General features: G+C 37.6%; 1 protein-coding gene across 1 annotated transcript; it reads right to left on the bottom strand.

The window, feature by feature from the left end:
• Nucleotides 1-3,404: 3,404 nt before the first annotated feature.
• On the bottom strand, nucleotides 3,405-14,268 carry LOC138760162 (pro-glucagon-like). Its single transcript, XM_069930528.1, has 6 exons — nucleotides 14,075-14,268; nucleotides 12,917-13,075; nucleotides 11,154-11,273; nucleotides 10,789-10,923; nucleotides 10,200-10,364; nucleotides 3,405-3,602 (listed from the first exon to the last, which is right to left on the bottom strand). The coding sequence occupies exons 1-6, from the start codon at nucleotides 14,167-14,169 to the stop codon at nucleotides 3,566-3,568; spliced, it is 711 nt and encodes a 236-aa protein (XP_069786629.1). The 5' UTR covers nucleotides 14,170-14,268; the 3' UTR covers nucleotides 3,405-3,565.
• Nucleotides 14,269-17,539: the final 3,271 nt, after the last annotated feature.

Below are 17,539 nucleotides of genomic sequence, written 5' to 3'. Positions count from 1 at the left end.
CAATGGAGAGCTGCAATGATGTGTTGAAGATATCCACAAGGACCTCCTTCAGTTGGTCAGCACAGTTCTTCAGAACCTGGCCAGGTATATTGTCTGGTCCCGCTGCCTTGTGTCAATAGCGTTCTCTTCACTTGAGCTGCAGCTCGGCAAGGAGGCTGTTCTTCAGGGGAGATACAACTTGTTCTTCATGTTGAACTGTGCACAGATGTTCTGTTGACTCACAAGGTTGCCTGGGATCTGTCATCCTTTTGAAAGCTTCCCGAATGCGCCTTGTGTTGCCAGTGTCACACAGCTGACTATAGATCCTCTATGCCTATCTATACTTTGCCTTCCAAATTGCATGGGAGAGTTGATCTTACTGCTAACTTGTCTCCTATCCCGAAGGGTGCTTCTTGAGCTCTGAGAAGTGCATGACGTCTATGTCCACCCATGGCTTCTGGTTAGCCTTAGTTTTGTCACGCTTTATCTCTGTGACATCTTCAATGCAGTTGCTAATGTAGCCAATCACCAAGCTTGTGTACTCGCGGATGTCTATGTTCCACTTGTAGGTGGCTGGCTTCCTAAGACAGCTCCAGTCCCGTGGTCTCAAAACAGTTCTATAGCTCTGCTGTGCCCACCCCATCATCCCCCACTGCCCCCCCCCCCCACCCCACATGCCCCTGATCTTCCTGTAAACTGACTTTGTTTGTTTTTCCAGGAGTGTGTTTGCCAGGTTTAGCAGGACACTTATGTGATCTGATTATCCAAAATGGGAGCAAGGTTCAGCCTTGTATGCACCAGAGACATGGGTGTACATTACTCTGAGTGCAACCAAACCAAAGTTTTATATTGTTGCAACATACTTCTTTATTCTCAATGCCCTAAGCAATTCACACACCTTCTTTACACTCTACTTTTAAGGAGTTCAAGGGTCAGATTTCAGATTTAGCCAGGTCTTGCCATTTTCCATTTATATTTGACTTCAGATAATGCGACTCCTCACACTTTATCAGATTAAGCTTAGATCTACCGTCGCATGTCTCTATTCAAAATGCATAGCTTCTGAGTAAGATACCAAAAGGTTATTAATATGTTTTTCAAATGAAAAAAGAATCCTGTTTTATAATAAAGTCATTGAATCATTGGAGCTGAAGGGATCATTCTTTTGATTCTCCACCAATCATTCAGATTACTGTTTTGTACTTTGTCCATTCACCTTTATTTGCATTCTATGACTAAAGTTGAGTCGATAATATGATCTGAAAGGATTTAAATAATATTTAGAAAGGAGTAACATAAAAGATTGTAGGCAAATAGGAAAGACATTGAATTAGAGCAGAAAAAAAGCAGGTTGAAAAGTGTGTGTGCTATCCAGCAATCTCAGTTTTAGAAGCTCACATTGACCTCAAGTTAACAAAGTTCATGTGAGAATGTTTTACATTTTTCTTACTTTGAGTGAAAATATTTTTCCTGCTTTTCTTCTTGGATTTTAAGATCATGTCCACAAAGTCGTGATTATCCTCATCAAATAAAATTGGCTTCTCTGCATTTTAAAAAATATTTCAACTTCCTTTGTGTTTCAGTTCTGTCAGTCCAATGATCTTCATCACTCTCCAGGAAGCACAAGCTAAATTTCTGCCGCATCTTCTTGTAATTTGATTTGCTTTTCTAAATCTGATATTGTTTTTCCCAAAACCGTATAGCATTTGCACCAAAGTCAGAAATGTAAATATTATTGGTTTTAATAATTTTTAAATTTCTCTGAATTCAATTCAAAATTATTGAAAACAATGAAAACTTTTGCAGCGGGCAAACCCCACCCCCAGATTATTCAACCATCAAATGTTATCAGAATTAATTTGTGAGTGGGTCCTCCTTATTGCCCACCCCAATTTACATTGCCATCCAAGCTGTGCTTTTAGATTCTTGGAGGTGAATGGCCAATATCTTTATGTTGGACTTTCTGCATTTTGACTAGATAATGTTGGTCAGGTGAGCACCAAATGACAATTCCAGGCTGGGGTATTGGAATATTATTATATTCTTCAATGATCATCCAGATTGTAAGGATATGGATTGGCAATATCTTTTCAAACTGTATTTTGGATTGTAACCTCATAGAGGCCAAATCTTCCAGAGTTTAAACCCTGTGATAGAACCTGAGTATATAACTTAGGATGCCTCTGCTGGTTGAGAGAATGCTATGTCATCAAAAGTTCAGTGGTACTATTTGATATCTATGAAGCAAGTTGACATGGTGTCATTTCTTAGCCAATCAAAGGCTAAGAATTTGAAGAATTTGGATGGGCATGAGGTTGCCATGAGTAATTAAATTAAACTTGCTCTGAAACACACACTTTTCAACCTGTTTTTTTTCTACTCTAATTCAATGTCTTTCCTATTTTCCTACAATCTTTAATGTTTCTCCTTTCTAAATATTTAAATCCTTTCAGATCATGTTATCGACTCAATTTTAGTTTCAGTATAGTAAAACTTTAATTTTGTTTTAATTCTCAGTGTGAAGAACAAATCTACCAAATTCTCGGGGTGGTCCTGTGTATCTGTTGCCTTGTCAATGAATTATAACTCATGAGTAATAACTTATTCACTCTCTCGGGGACTTCTTGAAAAATCAATGTTGTGAATTGATATGTTAATATCCTTTTTTCTTTGTGATAACTTTTAACTCTTTCAATTGCTGATTTCAATTTCTGTATTGGGCTGTTGATTTGTCATTTGTTTAGAATTTATAAACATCCTTGCATAATATTTTCACTTTTGGTTATGTTCACTTCAGTCACTGATCCTAGTAATAATGATTGCCTTGGAGGAAAGCTGTGTTGCTCCAGGTGCAACAGTTTAGTGTCCCATTTATAGAACACCAAATAGATAATATTTGTAAATAACATCATGTGTAAGTGTGTCCTTTCAGTCCTTTACAATTTAGTTTTTGGACATGAGTGTTTTCAACAATAAGCAAACTATTAGAAATAGAATATTGTTAAGGTTAAAGGGAATAATGTGAAGTAATTGGCTTTGCTCTATGCAGTGCCCTTTAATTATAAAGCACATAGTTAAGCATCCTAAACATAATGAAGATTCAGTGAAAATAAACTACAGATTCCGTGTCATGAAAAGTTTTATTCATGCTTCATGCCTTAGATGCTTTGCTTTAGTTATCTGTTTATACTTAATTTCAAACTGGGAGATTAAACTCTTATGGTTTAAACAGACCTTCAAATAAACCAAAAGATTTAAATAGATATTGATTGCAATGATTTGTTCAAATATATACAAATTATTTGTTAGAAAAATAATTTCCCAAAATAGATCTGAACAGGTAGTTTGATATTTTCTACTGCACAGAATTGCTGCTTTGACTTTTAAATATAATTTTAATAAAATTGATTTACTTTAAAGTCCTACTTCAAAACACGTTACACTTGAAGTCAATTCTTTTGCATGCAAAGCATTATGGCTTCATATAACATTCTGTGTCATTTGCGAAAGAAAAAGCTGTAAATATTTTATCAAGACATGGCCAATGTTACAACACAAAATGCTAAACCAAAATCAATCTCTTCTTTTACTTGAACTCGCTGAAAAAATCTTTCTCAGTGTCCCTGTGGAGAGAGCAGCAGTTAGATTCTTTGCACAGTAACACTTGGAAAATTAAATTGCACAAAGATTTACAAATAAATTGCTTAAGTCAAAGAGTGAATATAATCATTTATAAATGTCATGGTCTGGTGACTGTCAGGAGCTGTGCTTTGTTTCAAGGGCTTTTAAATAGAAGCAGAGTGAGAACCTCAGCGATTGTTTGGAGTCTGTGATACAGATAGGACCATAGATATCAAATAGTACCACTGAGAAGCTCAAGTGGAGCAGCCAGTGTGTGAGTGGTCTTGTGTCGGAGTGGAGAGCAAAAGGCTTTGGCTCGAGAAGCTTCAATGAGCAGAGGCTGAGGACATGCTGCAGATAAGGTCAGGCAAGATCTTTTCATAATAATCCAGAGTAGGTAGTGGACGTGGCAGCTAGGCAGTGGTATGCTCCAATTGCAGCAAGAGGCAAATCTGGGACAGCACAATTGTCCCTGATGATTACACCTACAAAAGGTGCATCCATGTTGCAGCTCCTTAGAGATCGTGTTAGGGAACTGTAGCTGGATGAATTCCAGAACATTCAGGAGGCAGAGTTGGGTGATAGAAGTAATAAGGAGGCAGTCACACCCAAGTGGCAAGTGGCGGGTAGCTGGGCAACTATTAGGAGGTGGAAGGGAAATGCGCAGTCAGCCATTCCCCTCAACAATAAGAATGCTGTTTTGGATACTGGAGAAGGGGGGAAGTGTTGAATGATCTACCAGGAATGTCATAGAGGTCAGGTCTCTGGCATTGAGTCTGGCGTTTCAGCTAAGAAGGGAAGGGTGAAGTAGAGACCTATAGTGATGGGGGATTCTATAGTTAGGGGAACAGATAGGAGGTTCTGTGGGCAAGATTGAGACTCCCAAATGGTAATGTTGTCAGGAACATCTCAGATCGATCCCACAGCATTCTTAAGTGGGAGAGTGAGCAGCAGATGTTGTGGATCATGTTGGTGCCAATGACATAGATAGAAAAAGGGATGAGTCCTGAAGAGGGAAAATAGGGAATTAGGAAAGAAGCTAAAAAGCAGGACCAGGATGATAATCTCTAGTTTGCTGCAGACAGAGCTTCAAATTCATTGATCATTTGGATCTCTTCTGTGGAAGGTATGATGTATACAAAAAGGACAGGTTCGACTTGAGTCAGAGGGGGACCAATATCCTGCTAGAGCTGTTGGGTAGGGTTTAAACTAGTTTGGCAGGGGGATCGGAACCAAAAAGAGAGGGAGGTATAGAGAGCAGATGGTAGAAAAGTTGATGCAATATGTGGTGAGTTTATGAAGAAGGACAGGCCATGGAGGGAACATAAATGAATTCAGCTGGAGGGTTTGAAATGTGGTTATTACAATGCAAAAAGTATTAGGAATAACGGAGATGAACTTGTAGCATGGAGGAATTATGATGTTGTGGCTGTACATAGATTTGGCTGATGCAAGGTCAGGATTGGCTGATGCTGGTTTAGATCTTTTAAAGGAGATAGGATGGTAGGTAAAATAGGGAAGGAGTCACATTACTAATTGGGCATAGTTATCACAGCTGCAGAAAGTGAGGATGTTGTGGAACAATTGTCAATTGAGTCACTGCAGGTGTAAATCAGGAAGATGAAGGGGGTGATCACTTATTGGGAGTAATCTTTAGGCCCCCAAATAGCCCCCTGCACACTGAGAAGCTGATAAGCAAGCATATTTTGGAATGGTGCAGAAATAACAGGGTTGTTGTTATTGGGAGACTCCAGCTTCCCAAATATTGACTGGCAACTGCAAGAAAGATAGATGAGGTAGAATTTGTCATGTGTATCCAAGGATTCAGGATATGGACCAGCTGACTTAAGAAGAGGCCATACTGGATCTAGTACTTGGTACTGAACGTGGTCAGGTGACAGAGCTCTCGGTGGGAGAGCATTTCAGACAAAGTGACCACAACTCCCTGACTTTTAGCATAACTATGGACAATGACAGGAGTAGACAAAATGGTAAATTGTGAAGGGCTAATTACAATGGTATTAGGCAGGAAATGGGGAGAGTAAATGGGAACAGATGTTCTGGAGTGGGGGGGGGGGGGGAACACAGAAATAAGTGGAGGATGTTTAGGGACCAGTTATGCAGGATTCTGGGTAGATTTGTCACACTGAGACAGGGAAAAGAGTAGAACAAGGGAATCATGGTTGACAAAAGAAGTGAGACAAGTAATTAAGAGGAAGAAGGAAGCACACAGAAGGTTTAGGGAACAAAATACAGGAAGATCTCATGAGAATTATATGGTACCCATGAAGGAACAAGAAAGGACGTACAGTTAGAAGGGGGGGCATGAGAAGCCCTTGGCAAGTAGGACTAAGGTGTTCTATGCATACATGAAGAATAGAAGGATGATGAGAGTGAAGGGATGGCCACTTAAGGATAAAGAAGGCCACATGTGCCTGAAGGCAGAGGAGATAGGGGAGGTCTTAAATTAATACTTTGCTTCAGTGTTCACCAGAAAGAGATCTTGGTCAGTGTAAGGTCAGTATAGAACATGCTTATATGCATGTTGAAGGTTAAGAAAGAGGAAATGCTGGATCATCTTTAGAACATTCAGATTAATAAATCCCCAGGTCCAGTTGAGGTATAAGCAAGGGAAGAGATTAGTGGGAAGATATTTGCAGGCTTCCTGGTGACAGGGGAGAAACAGGGTGATTGGATAATGACAAATATGGTTCCCTTGTTTTTAAAGAGGTATTTAGGAGAATCCTGGGAATTATAGATCAATGAGTCTTATGCCAGTGGTGAACAAACTATTGGAGAGGATTCTTAGGGACATGATTTACAATCATTGAGAGAAGTATAGCCTTCTCAGGTATTGACAGCATGGCTTTGTGAGAGGTAGATCGTGCCTTACAAACCAATTTGAGTTTTATGAGGAAGTAACTAAAGAAATTAATGAAGGTAAAGCAGTAGATGTGGTGCCTATGGATTTTAGTTAGGCATTTGGCAAGGTGCCCCTAGATGCATTCAGAAAGCCATGAGGCAAGGGATCTATGGAACCTTGGCTGTTTGGATTCAGAATTGGTTTGTTTGCAGAAACCAAAGGATAATAGTAAATGAGACATATTCTGCCTGGACTAGTGGAGTTTTGTAGAGATCTGTTGTGGGACCCCTGCTCTTTGTGATTTTTAAAAAATGGCCTGGATGAAGAAGTAGAGGGATGGGTCAGTAAGTTTGTAGATGAAATGAAGGTTGGAGGTATTGTGGATGGTGTAGAAGGTTGTCATAGGTTACAACAGGATATAGACAGGATGTAGTGTTCGGCAGAAAAGTGGCAGATGAGTTCAATCTAGATAAGTGTGAAGTGATACATTTTTGAAGGTCAAACTTGAAGGCAGAGTACATAGTTAATGACAGAATTCTTAACAGTATAGAATTCATATCAGTTCCATGGAGCGATTGTAGAGTGGATTTGAAATTGGCTGAATTGCAGAAGAAAGAGAGTGGTAGTGGATGATTACTTCTCAGACTGGAGGCCTGTGATTAGTGGTGTGCCTCAGGGATCGGTGCTGGTACCATTGTTGTTTGTTGTCTATATCAATGATCTGGATGATAATGTGGTAAATTGGATCAGCAAGTTTGCTGATGACATTAAGATTAAAGGTGTTGTGGACAGCAAGGAAGGCTTTCAGACCAATTGGAAAAATGGGGGAGCAAATAGCAGATGGAATTTAATGCAGACAAGTGTGAGGTGCAGCATTTTGGAAGAACAAACCAAGTTAGAACATGCACAGTAAATGGTAGGGTACCGAGGAGTGCGGAAGAACAAAGTGATCAGGGAATACAGATACAAAATTCCCTGAAAGTGGCAACACAGGAAGACAGAGTTGTGAGGAACGTGTTTGGAATTTTGATTTCATAAATCAAAGTATTGAGTATAGGAGTTGGGATGTTATGGTGAAGTTATAATAAGACATTGGCGAGGCCAAATTTGGAGTATTGTGTGCAGTTCTGGTCACTTAACTACAGGAAGGATATCAGTAAGATTGAAATAGTGCAGAGAAGATTTACTAGGATGTTGCTGGGTCTTCAGGAGTTGAGTTACAGGGAAAGATTAAACAGGTTAGGACTTTATGCCTTGGAGAGTAGAAGAATGAGGGCAGATTTGATAGAGGTTAATAAAATTTTGAGATGTAGAGAGAGTAAATGCGAGTAGGCTCTTTCCACCTAGATTAAGAGAGATAAATACACGAGGACATGGCTTTAGGGTGAAAGGGGAAAGGTTTAGGGGAACATTAGGGAGAACTTCTTCATTCAGAGAGTGGTGGCAGTATGGAGCAAGCTGCCTTCTGCCATGGTAAATGTGATTACTCTTAAGTTTTAAGATTAAATTGAAAAGCTACATGGATGGAAGAGGTTTGGAGGGTTATGGAATTGGTGCAGGTCGGTGGGACTCGCAGAATGATGTTTCATGCAGACTAAAAGGGCCGAATGGTCTGTTTTCTGTGTTGTAGTGTTTTATGATTCTATGGTTCTAGAAGAACAGAAGGACCTTGGAGACCAAATTCATAGCTCCCTCAAGGTTGTTGTGCAGGTTGATAGGGCGTTAAGAATGGTTATTGATTGATGGCCTTCATTGAGTTGAAGGGTCATGATGAAATATTGCAGCTCTATAAAACTCTGGTTAGATCACACTTGGAATATTGTGTTCAGTTCTGGTTTCCTCATTATAGGAAGGATGTGGAAGGTAAGGAGAGGGTGCAGAGGAGATTTACCAGGATGTTACCCGGATTGGTGTTATGATGCAAACGTAACAGAGTTTTTCTCTTCAGAGCAAAGAGGGATGAATGGTGACTTAATAGATGTCTACAAGTTCATGAAAAGCAAAGATAAGGTGGATAGCTAGTATGTTTTCCTGGGTCGAGAGTACCAAACACTAGAAGACATCTGTAGAATGTGAGGGGAGGAAAGTTTAGGGGAGATGTCAGGGGTAAGTTTTTATTTTTACACAGAGTAGAGGGTGCCTGGAATGCATTGCCAGGGATGTGTTGAAGGCTGGTACAATGGGGATATTTAAAACACTCTTAGAAAAGCACACGGATGCAAGAAAAATCGAGGATTATGGGTTTAGTTTGTCTATATCAAATAACTTCTCATTAAAATAGCAAATATGAGAACTTGCAAATTGGAAAAGGACAAATGATGAGAACCTAAAGTCAAAAGTAATACAGCCTTCATTTGATCAGTTTCCAATCTGAAATGTTAATTGTCCAACCCTTTAGCACACTGCCGTGATAACCAGCTGCCAAGTACCATAATTGTCTATTAGTTTTCCTTTGTATTTTGGGAAATAAATATATATATCTATAATGAGGAAATGTACATTAGTTTGGATAATAATAAATCTGAAACTATCCATTGAAACAAACCAAGGAAATTTGTCAAAACATTTTCACAAATCGCTTTCCCACCACAACTAGGTGATTCAATAAATATTCAAACTATGCCTGAACTTGGTACCTTGGTACCTTACAACTATGCTGCCCAGATATTGTGTATTTTGCAATGCTTGCACTGCCAGATTACTATCTTCAGAATAAAGCTGAAAATTACCTCCAAATCTAAGAGAAACCCAAAACTATTCCCCATACAATAATGCTCTGTTTACTTTTTCCAAATTTCACCAGATTATAAAATCTAAAAAAAAATGAAAATGGCAGTGCTGCTGGATCTGTGGTAACGGCAGCGCTGCCACCAGTGCGGACCCCCAGAGAGCAGAGAATGGTGTCACAGAGCTCCCATGGGGTCCAACTGCCATCAGCTCTGTAAGGGCTTTGCACACCCTGTAAATACTGCAATCACTGGGTCTGCTCCCAAGATGGTGGCACCTATGATAGGCAGCAGCCACGAGGGGTTATAGACTCCGGAAAATCAGAGGACTGGGAGGACTGGTGCAGGGCATCAGAAAACACAAGGCCAACACCTCACCCCACCCCTATTTGAGAAGGAGAAACAGAGAAGATGACCCATGGGATGGTGACCATGGTGGTGGACCATTGAGGGGCTCTGAGGTGGAAGAACACACAGGCAGAAGGCTGTTGGCAACTCAAGGCGAGGAACCCATGTAAGCTATGGGCTGCTTGCGATTGCAGTCAAGTCTATGGACCAGTGGAACTACCTCAAGTCTGCCTGAAGGGGTACCAAGTATCAAAACTGGGATGCAAGAGGGTACTGAAGGGTGTCAGAGGTTCAGATCTGGAGCTCAGGCTACTGATGGTTTGGACTGGACTCTGTGTGGCTGCAGAGGCTGCAGAAGCACTGGAGGTGAATCCACTGACACTCAGTGACTCTGGGGGGACTCTCTTGCTCCCTTTCTCTGACTGTAAGAGACGCATCAAGCAATTTCTGCTGATGGTGAATTTGCCTTACAGCAGATGAAAACAAATTTCATATAATATTGCACTGTCTTTATTACATGACAATAAATTGAATATTGAATCTTGATGGTTATTAAACAGAATTTTATCAGCTAAGATCAGAATAGCACTGAATATTAGAGATGCTGAATATTTGAAGTCTTCAGAAATAGATTTAGTTTGCAGTAATGTATTTAATCTTACCTTGACTGGATTTTTTTGGAGTTTATGAGCCAGTTGAGAAACTCCTTGGCAGCCATGGTGTCCAACACCACAGTAATTTCACTGGTGAAAGTTCCATCAGCATGCCTTCTGTCCAATTCCTCAGGGATCACTTCATTCAGGTTTTCTTTACTTTCTTCTGGAAAACTGAAAATATAGAAAGGACTATTGATTCGCTAATATGAATGTATTAAAAGTAAAAATGAGTGAGTATAATTTTACTTGGACATCATTTTAATTAGATGATAATTACCCTTCTGGATAAAATAACGCAACATCGGATTTATCAGCATATAGCCACAAGGGCAACTTAATTTCAATTATGCAATACAAAAAATCCTTTTTATCACCCTTAATGTGAACAGATTATCATCCTAATAATATTTACTATTTAACATTGAAATAATTTTACCATTTAATTTACTTAACTAAACTTGAATTACTTCTAGAATGACTGACATAACATTACTCCTATTTAATATGTTTGGTAGAAATGCAATTACTTGACAATGAAAATATGTAGTAATATGGTGGTTTAAACAATTAGTTGCAAATAATTTGAAGCACTTACTCCCTTCTGCCCCGTCCTTTTATTAGCCAGTCAATAAAGTCCTGTGCTGCTTTCACCTCCAGGTAAGAACTTAAGTCATTACTGTAGCTTCCTTCTGAGTATCTGCTAGATTCAACGTTTCGCTTGGAAATGCCGCTGCAAAATTTGATCAAATATTTGAGTGGAACTGGTATTTAGCATGCCATTCGCAAAGATATATTTGACAATATTTGAATACATTATTACTGTAAATGCTAACATTAATATTGCAATCACTTCCATTTGCACACTTGCTTTGTTTAGGAAACCTAATGTACCCATTAAAATAGCAATAAGGATCACACAGGAAAACTATATTTTGAACATTTTCCTGATTAGTAACTTACCCACTTTGGTGCTTGCTGTAACCTGCAAGTGAATCTACAAAGCGTTTTGCTTTGAAGTAGTCAGAAAGAGAATCTACATCACTTGTATAAGTTCCTTCTGCATGTCTCTTTGTCTTGTCACTGATTGAACAGAAATAAGTATATTTCAGTGGCAAGTGTTAGAATTACATTTTACGCCAGTAAACAGTAATCTTTGCAACTTTCAGAATTTTTCTACTGTTCCCAAATTGCAACATTTATATCATCAACTAACATGTTTAACCATTAATGGAAATTCCAAGATATTTTTGTGAATAATTGCTCTAGTTTGCAGGAATAACTGAGATGTTATAATTTAAATGTATTTCTTTAGACTTTATTTTATACAGCAAATGAACTTACAACTTTCATTTTCTATAACAATAAAGAACATTTTTTTTTTGCTAATTGGATTATCATAGTGGAACCAAAAGTGTAAAAATAATTTGTTAGATTTAGGGGATGACAGATGATGGAAAATTGGCTTAAGAGGTAAAAAACACATAAGCAGAATCCTCCTGAGTGAAAAATGTATGACACCCTAAAAATTACTATTGATTAATAACCAACAAGATTCAAAGATTTGAGATTAACTAACAACTGGGCCTGTAGGTGTTAGATGCAATTCAACACTGATAATTATAACATATTATATGTGAGAACAACAAAATAAAAGATAGCACATGTTAAATGGAACTGCTCACTCACTACCACAAAATTTGTGATTACAAACTGTAATTCTGAATTTTACAACCCTGTGCTCAGCTGCACTTCAAAACAAATGGATAGCAGAGTGGATTAATTGAATGAAATGATTATTAAATAAAAAAAATACAAAATACAAAATCTGCAGAAACAAAGTGAGAACATGAACTACAAGAAATCCTTATTTCTAGCGCTAATAGAGAAAATAGATTAAAGTATCAAAACAGTAACATTCTTCAGGGAGGAAGATAAAGAAACCTCAGCCAAACTGTACAGATGCGAAAGAATATATATTTATTCAGAAATTGCAAATTTAAATTCTGATGGAAAGTTAATGAACTTTAATTTGCAGATGTTGACATTGTGGATTAGATGGCCTCCTCTGTAACATCACAATTCTATGATTTTCTGTGGGAAAATATAAAATATTTGAAACTATTCAGAACAGTGATGCAGATACAATTGTTAAGGATTAAAAACCTGAATAGAAGTAATGTTGTCTCAGGGATTTTTTTTTTCTTTATAAACAGTGGGTAATTGACTGAGAGATTAAGTGAAGTTTAATGAAATACACATCGTGAATGAATGCAATTGTCCTGAATTTATGTAAGAGCATATCGTGAGGAAATAGCATAAATAACCATTTTAGCTCCTTCATTTGGAGTTCTTACTGAAAAGAAATCTGAGTTTGCGAGCAGATCTGTTTCAAGAGAGAGATGAAATTGAGTCATAATGAGGAAGTAGGGAATGGTTTGATCTTTATAAAGGAATATATTTTTCTGAGCTGCTCATGTTTCCGCGAATAGAAATTCTGATATTTTAGTGAACAGAGTGTTACTTCAATAAGCAGGGAACATCTAGATGCATTTCTCAATTATTGATTTTATAGGTGTAGTATATTGCCAAAGAACAACAGTTTTTATTGTTCAGAAATAAAAGAAGTGATGGAAATTATCCTATGTAGAAGCATTTGTAAAATTTTACTATTATCAGTGATACTTATTGTAGGATAAAAGAAATGCTTCAGTAAAATTGTTTACCCATTTCGTTTTGTGTTCATCAGCCATTGTACAAAGTCCTTGGCACGTCTGTTGTCCATATATTTACTGTAATCGCTGGTAAAAGTGCCCTCAGAATGGCGTTTCACATCCTGCAGTGAATTGGATTTATCCACTTGTTTCTCAGATGTGTCCATTGTACTGTTTAGAAATGTAGCTGAGTGTTATTTCTTGTAGTTAACCAAGAAGCACTGGATAATCTAAATTACATTCTTAACATTTCTCCTATGGTCATGTTATTGAAACTAGTGAATTAAATGATAACTCATTTAACTTTGTATTTTGAGATCTTGGTGTAAATTCAGGAGAAAGTATACTTTGAATACAATGGGCAACTTGTTCGCTAATTGTTCTCAAAATTGCCCTGAAGCGATGATTCAAACTTATATTCAGACTTAATTGCAAATGTGAGATATTCTGTGAACCAGATGACTTGGGGAAAGAGTTAGATTGTTTCCTTTGCATGAAAAATATTCTGCTATTGCATTGTGGGTTTATTAAAACAGCAAAAATGGTTCTGTTCACTTAAAATAAAGACTTTAACAGGAGTCTATAACTTTTTGAGTGACCCAAGCCACTGAAAATGACCAATATCATTAATGCATAATAATCCATTTCTTATGAAAATGACTGAGCTCATCTACCTGACAGTGAGTGATAAAAATCGAGCCTCCTTTACATTGTAGCGAAAAGGGGAAAATTGGATTTGATTGACTCTGCTGACTGGATTGAGAGAGCTCTCAGACACAAAAGACCCTAAGTGTAGTTTGAATCCCTAAGCTTTATACTTAACATGTGTTTAAATTAATGCAGAACAATAATACTAAAGATAAAAATAAACATATCCAATCCCTAACTGTTATGATGGCGGCTGGAGCGGCAAATAATAATGAAACAATGATGTTTGTGATATTTACATACATAATAAAATAGCATGTTCTACTTTATGTAAGCAAGAATAAAAAGTGCTCAGCTTCCTGAGCAGGTGGTTGAGTTCATAAAATACAGTTAATCTCAGTACATTGAGTTCAGGATGAGTTTTTAATAAACTAGCCAATTTAATAGAGCGCTCAAATTTAATGGACAATGTTCATTGTACAAATTAACTTTTGCAGTTTGATTTGCTGAATAATATCCTACCTGGATATTTCTTCCATGTCCTGCATCGGTTTTTGGAAACTATTTTGTACGAGCATTAGAAGCAGCAGAACAGCTACGGAGCTAGTACCTTTCATTTTATTCTGCTGCAAAGAACACACACTCAAAAGGGTGCATCAAAATATCTGAAATTATTCACAAGAAAATTTAGAAATAATTGGAGATAAAAAAATGGCTCAGGTACAAACTTTTCACCCCCACCATCCACATCAGCAATAGCCTTGATACCATATGCTTAGCATTGCTACATCTTTAGATTTCTCTTTCTCTTAAAGTAATGGTGGTATTTTTTCTAATCTAATCAATAAAATGTAGCACAAACAGACACAGGATATATCCATGTGAAGTGAAATTGAAAGCAGGATGAACTTGGGAAAAAGGTGGTTGAATTGGATAAGGTGTGATAAAGTAGGTTTAAATGAAATAAATAATTACAATCTTATCACAAAATAAATTATTTCATAAACACCAGAACTGAATGAACAGTAGTTCAGTCCGGATCACAGCAGGACATGGCAAGCTCTGGTCTTGGGCAAAATATTTTCAAAGAGAAGCTATAGTGTATGACCATTTCACTTTCAAAAGTGTTTCCCAGGGTTATTAAATTCATCCTTACCTTCTGATAAACGACTTGAAGTCAGAATCAACCTTATCGAGAAACTGCAGCTTCTCTCTCTCCAAGAGGTGTTGATGATTCCTAAAGTGTATCTGACCTTCCACCAATACCTGGTCACTTTATATAGTGAAAGGGTGATTGAGCAATTGGAGAAATCATCATTTCCATTTAAAGAAACTGAATACATGCTGTTGCCATCCTCATTTCTCTGACATTCTGGATTACCAATTGTCGAATCATCCTTTTGTTTAAACTTTGCTTTCCACATGATTTGAAAGTTTTAGGAAATCACTTAAGATTTTTACTCTTCCGGATGACTTCTTATTTTCCTAACAATTGCACGCTTTAGTGCATAACAAAACCATTCCGCTTCTTTACATTGTGAAATGTTTTGTGCTCAGTGATTCTGATGACGTAGGGAAAAGCAATGAGTTAGTGAGGAGTGCTGTTGACCTGCAGATTTTTGTTTCTGAAACACCCAAGGAAGGGATTTCTCAGACTATAAATAATGTAAAGTGATGGAGAATAATTGCTAAAAAATAAGGTTTTTTTTGCAGTTGGAAAACTGGACAATTGAAAAAGATCCAATTAATTTTACAGATGTCATGAAAACACAGACACTCAAGCTTTTTTAGGATTTGTTTTGAGATATATTCACATTCTTCCTGTGGTTTGATAATTGTACTGGATAGGTAGCACAAAGGAAGGATATCTGTAATCTTAGATTATTTTCTATTTTAATACACATTCTATTCATTTGATGAGAACATTTGATCTAATCTTCATTTAATGTTAAATTTCTGCTATTCCTTATCCTCAATAATATTAGATTTGATCATTCATAAATCTAAAAAGCAAAAGGAATTTGTGTCCCGCATCGGACTTGTCAGCCACAAACGAGCCTGCAGCTGACGTGGACATTTACCCCCTCCATAAATCTTCATCCGCGAAGCCAAGCCAAAGAAACAAAAAGAATACATTGGTTTTCACTTTTCTCTTTAAGTCACTATTCACCAGAGTAACAATAATAAAAGCTTCATTTAATACTCAACTTTTGAAATATTTATTGAATTTGTTTTATTGTGACATATTTAAGATTAATCTTGCATATGTATTTAATTCTTGAGTTAACCTTCATGGATTTCTTTTTATAACTTATAGTAAATGTCAGAATATTGACATAATGCTAAATTGTAACAAGCATTTTGAAATAAATATAAAAATAAATTTAGCTGCAAAGTGTGCATTTTCAGCAATGCTTTGGTACCAATCTAATACGATTTTCAACTTATTTGTAAATAAACTTTATGGACTATTGGGTAAAAGGGAATTTTAAAGAGTTGAGTTTTAATAGCAGCTTATGAGATCTTTAAAAAGTGCAATATACTGTGGATGCTGAGATTATGAAATTACATGTTAAAAATACTCATCAGATAAGGCAGAATTTGAAAGGTGAGATAATCTTAGTGAGAAATTTAACAGCTTAAGTACAATTAAAGAGCCACTTTCTCTTCCCTCATTTTCTTGTACATGTTCCGAATATATGAACCTTGCCCATTGATCTTTTTTGCTATTCAAAGCTCCAAATATTGGTTTCCTTGTACCTCTTTCAATTTATGTGTGGTATTCAGTGCTCTGTGTTCTTTTCACATGGGCAATTGTCCTCTACTCACTGTGAATCACTGGTTCTTGGGTTGTTTGGAAGTAAAGGGTAGATGTTGTACCTACTAAGATTTCCTGGGTTCATTGGGGAAAGTGCCTCAGATAGAGCAGGGTAATTGAGAGAGGGACTGGGGCATTGTAGATCTTGGAAGGAGAATGGGTTTTGGTGATGTCATCAGGCTTGAGGTGGTAGAAAGGAAGGATGATTATCCATTACATGGGAGGGTAGATGGGCTGGCTCATGATGATAAAGCGGGTCCCATCATGGTTTTGGGAGGGAGGAGAAAGGGTGAAAGCAGAACCACATGAAATGGAAAATACTTTGTTACCTATGGTAGTAGGGAACCACCAATTGAAGAAAAAATAAGAAAATATGCCTGGCAGCCTTCTCAGTTCAGGTGCCCAAAATATCTGCATCCTGTCAGCAAATAAATAAATAAAAAGTACTAAATGGAAAAAGAATCAACAACAGATGCAAAGGATGAGACAAGAGCCTTGGAATAAACGGATAATGTTGTGGCTGGCGCAACACTACTATCGCGCCAGTGACCCGGGATTGAATGTGGCACTATCTGTAAGGAGCTTGGTATGTTCTTCCCATGACCTGCCTGGGCTTCTTCTGGGTGCTCCAATTCCCCTTTCTCAAGAAAACAAATGGGGTTTGTAGATAAATTGGGTATAATTGGGCAGCATGTTTCATGGGGCAGAAGGGCCTTTGATTGTGCTGTATCTTTAAAATTAAAATTTTAAAAATGTAAGGAGCATCCTTGATCAGTTATTGAACTATTCCCAGAAATAGTCAAGGGAAGCGAGAAAGAGAGTCAGATACTCACCAGCTATGATAGGGCTTGCAGGACATTGCATCCAACAAATCAAAGCCTTAGATCATAAATGGCTGTGATGCTTCACTACCCGTTAAGTTGAACACCTTTAATGCTTGCTTTGAAAAGAAGAATTCAACTGTACCAATGAGAATTCCTGCAGAAGCTGGCGACCTTCTGATAGCTGGCTCTGAGGTCAACGTAAGAACATCTTTAAAGAGAATGAATGCTCATGAAGATGTCAGGCCCTGATTGCGTGGGGTACTAAAAATCTGTGCCAACCAATTAGCTGGAGTGTTCAAGGAGATTTTCAATCTCTCATTGCTGTAATCAGAGGATCTTACCTGC

Source organism: Narcine bancroftii, chromosome 4 (genome assembly GCF_036971445.1).
Source record: "Narcine bancroftii isolate sNarBan1 chromosome 4, sNarBan1.hap1, whole genome shotgun sequence".
Taxonomy (NCBI): Eukaryota; Metazoa; Chordata; class Chondrichthyes; order Torpediniformes; family Narcinidae; genus Narcine; species Narcine bancroftii.
The sequence above is the reverse complement of the archived record's forward strand: the minus strand, read 5'-3'. Positions and strand labels throughout refer to the sequence as shown.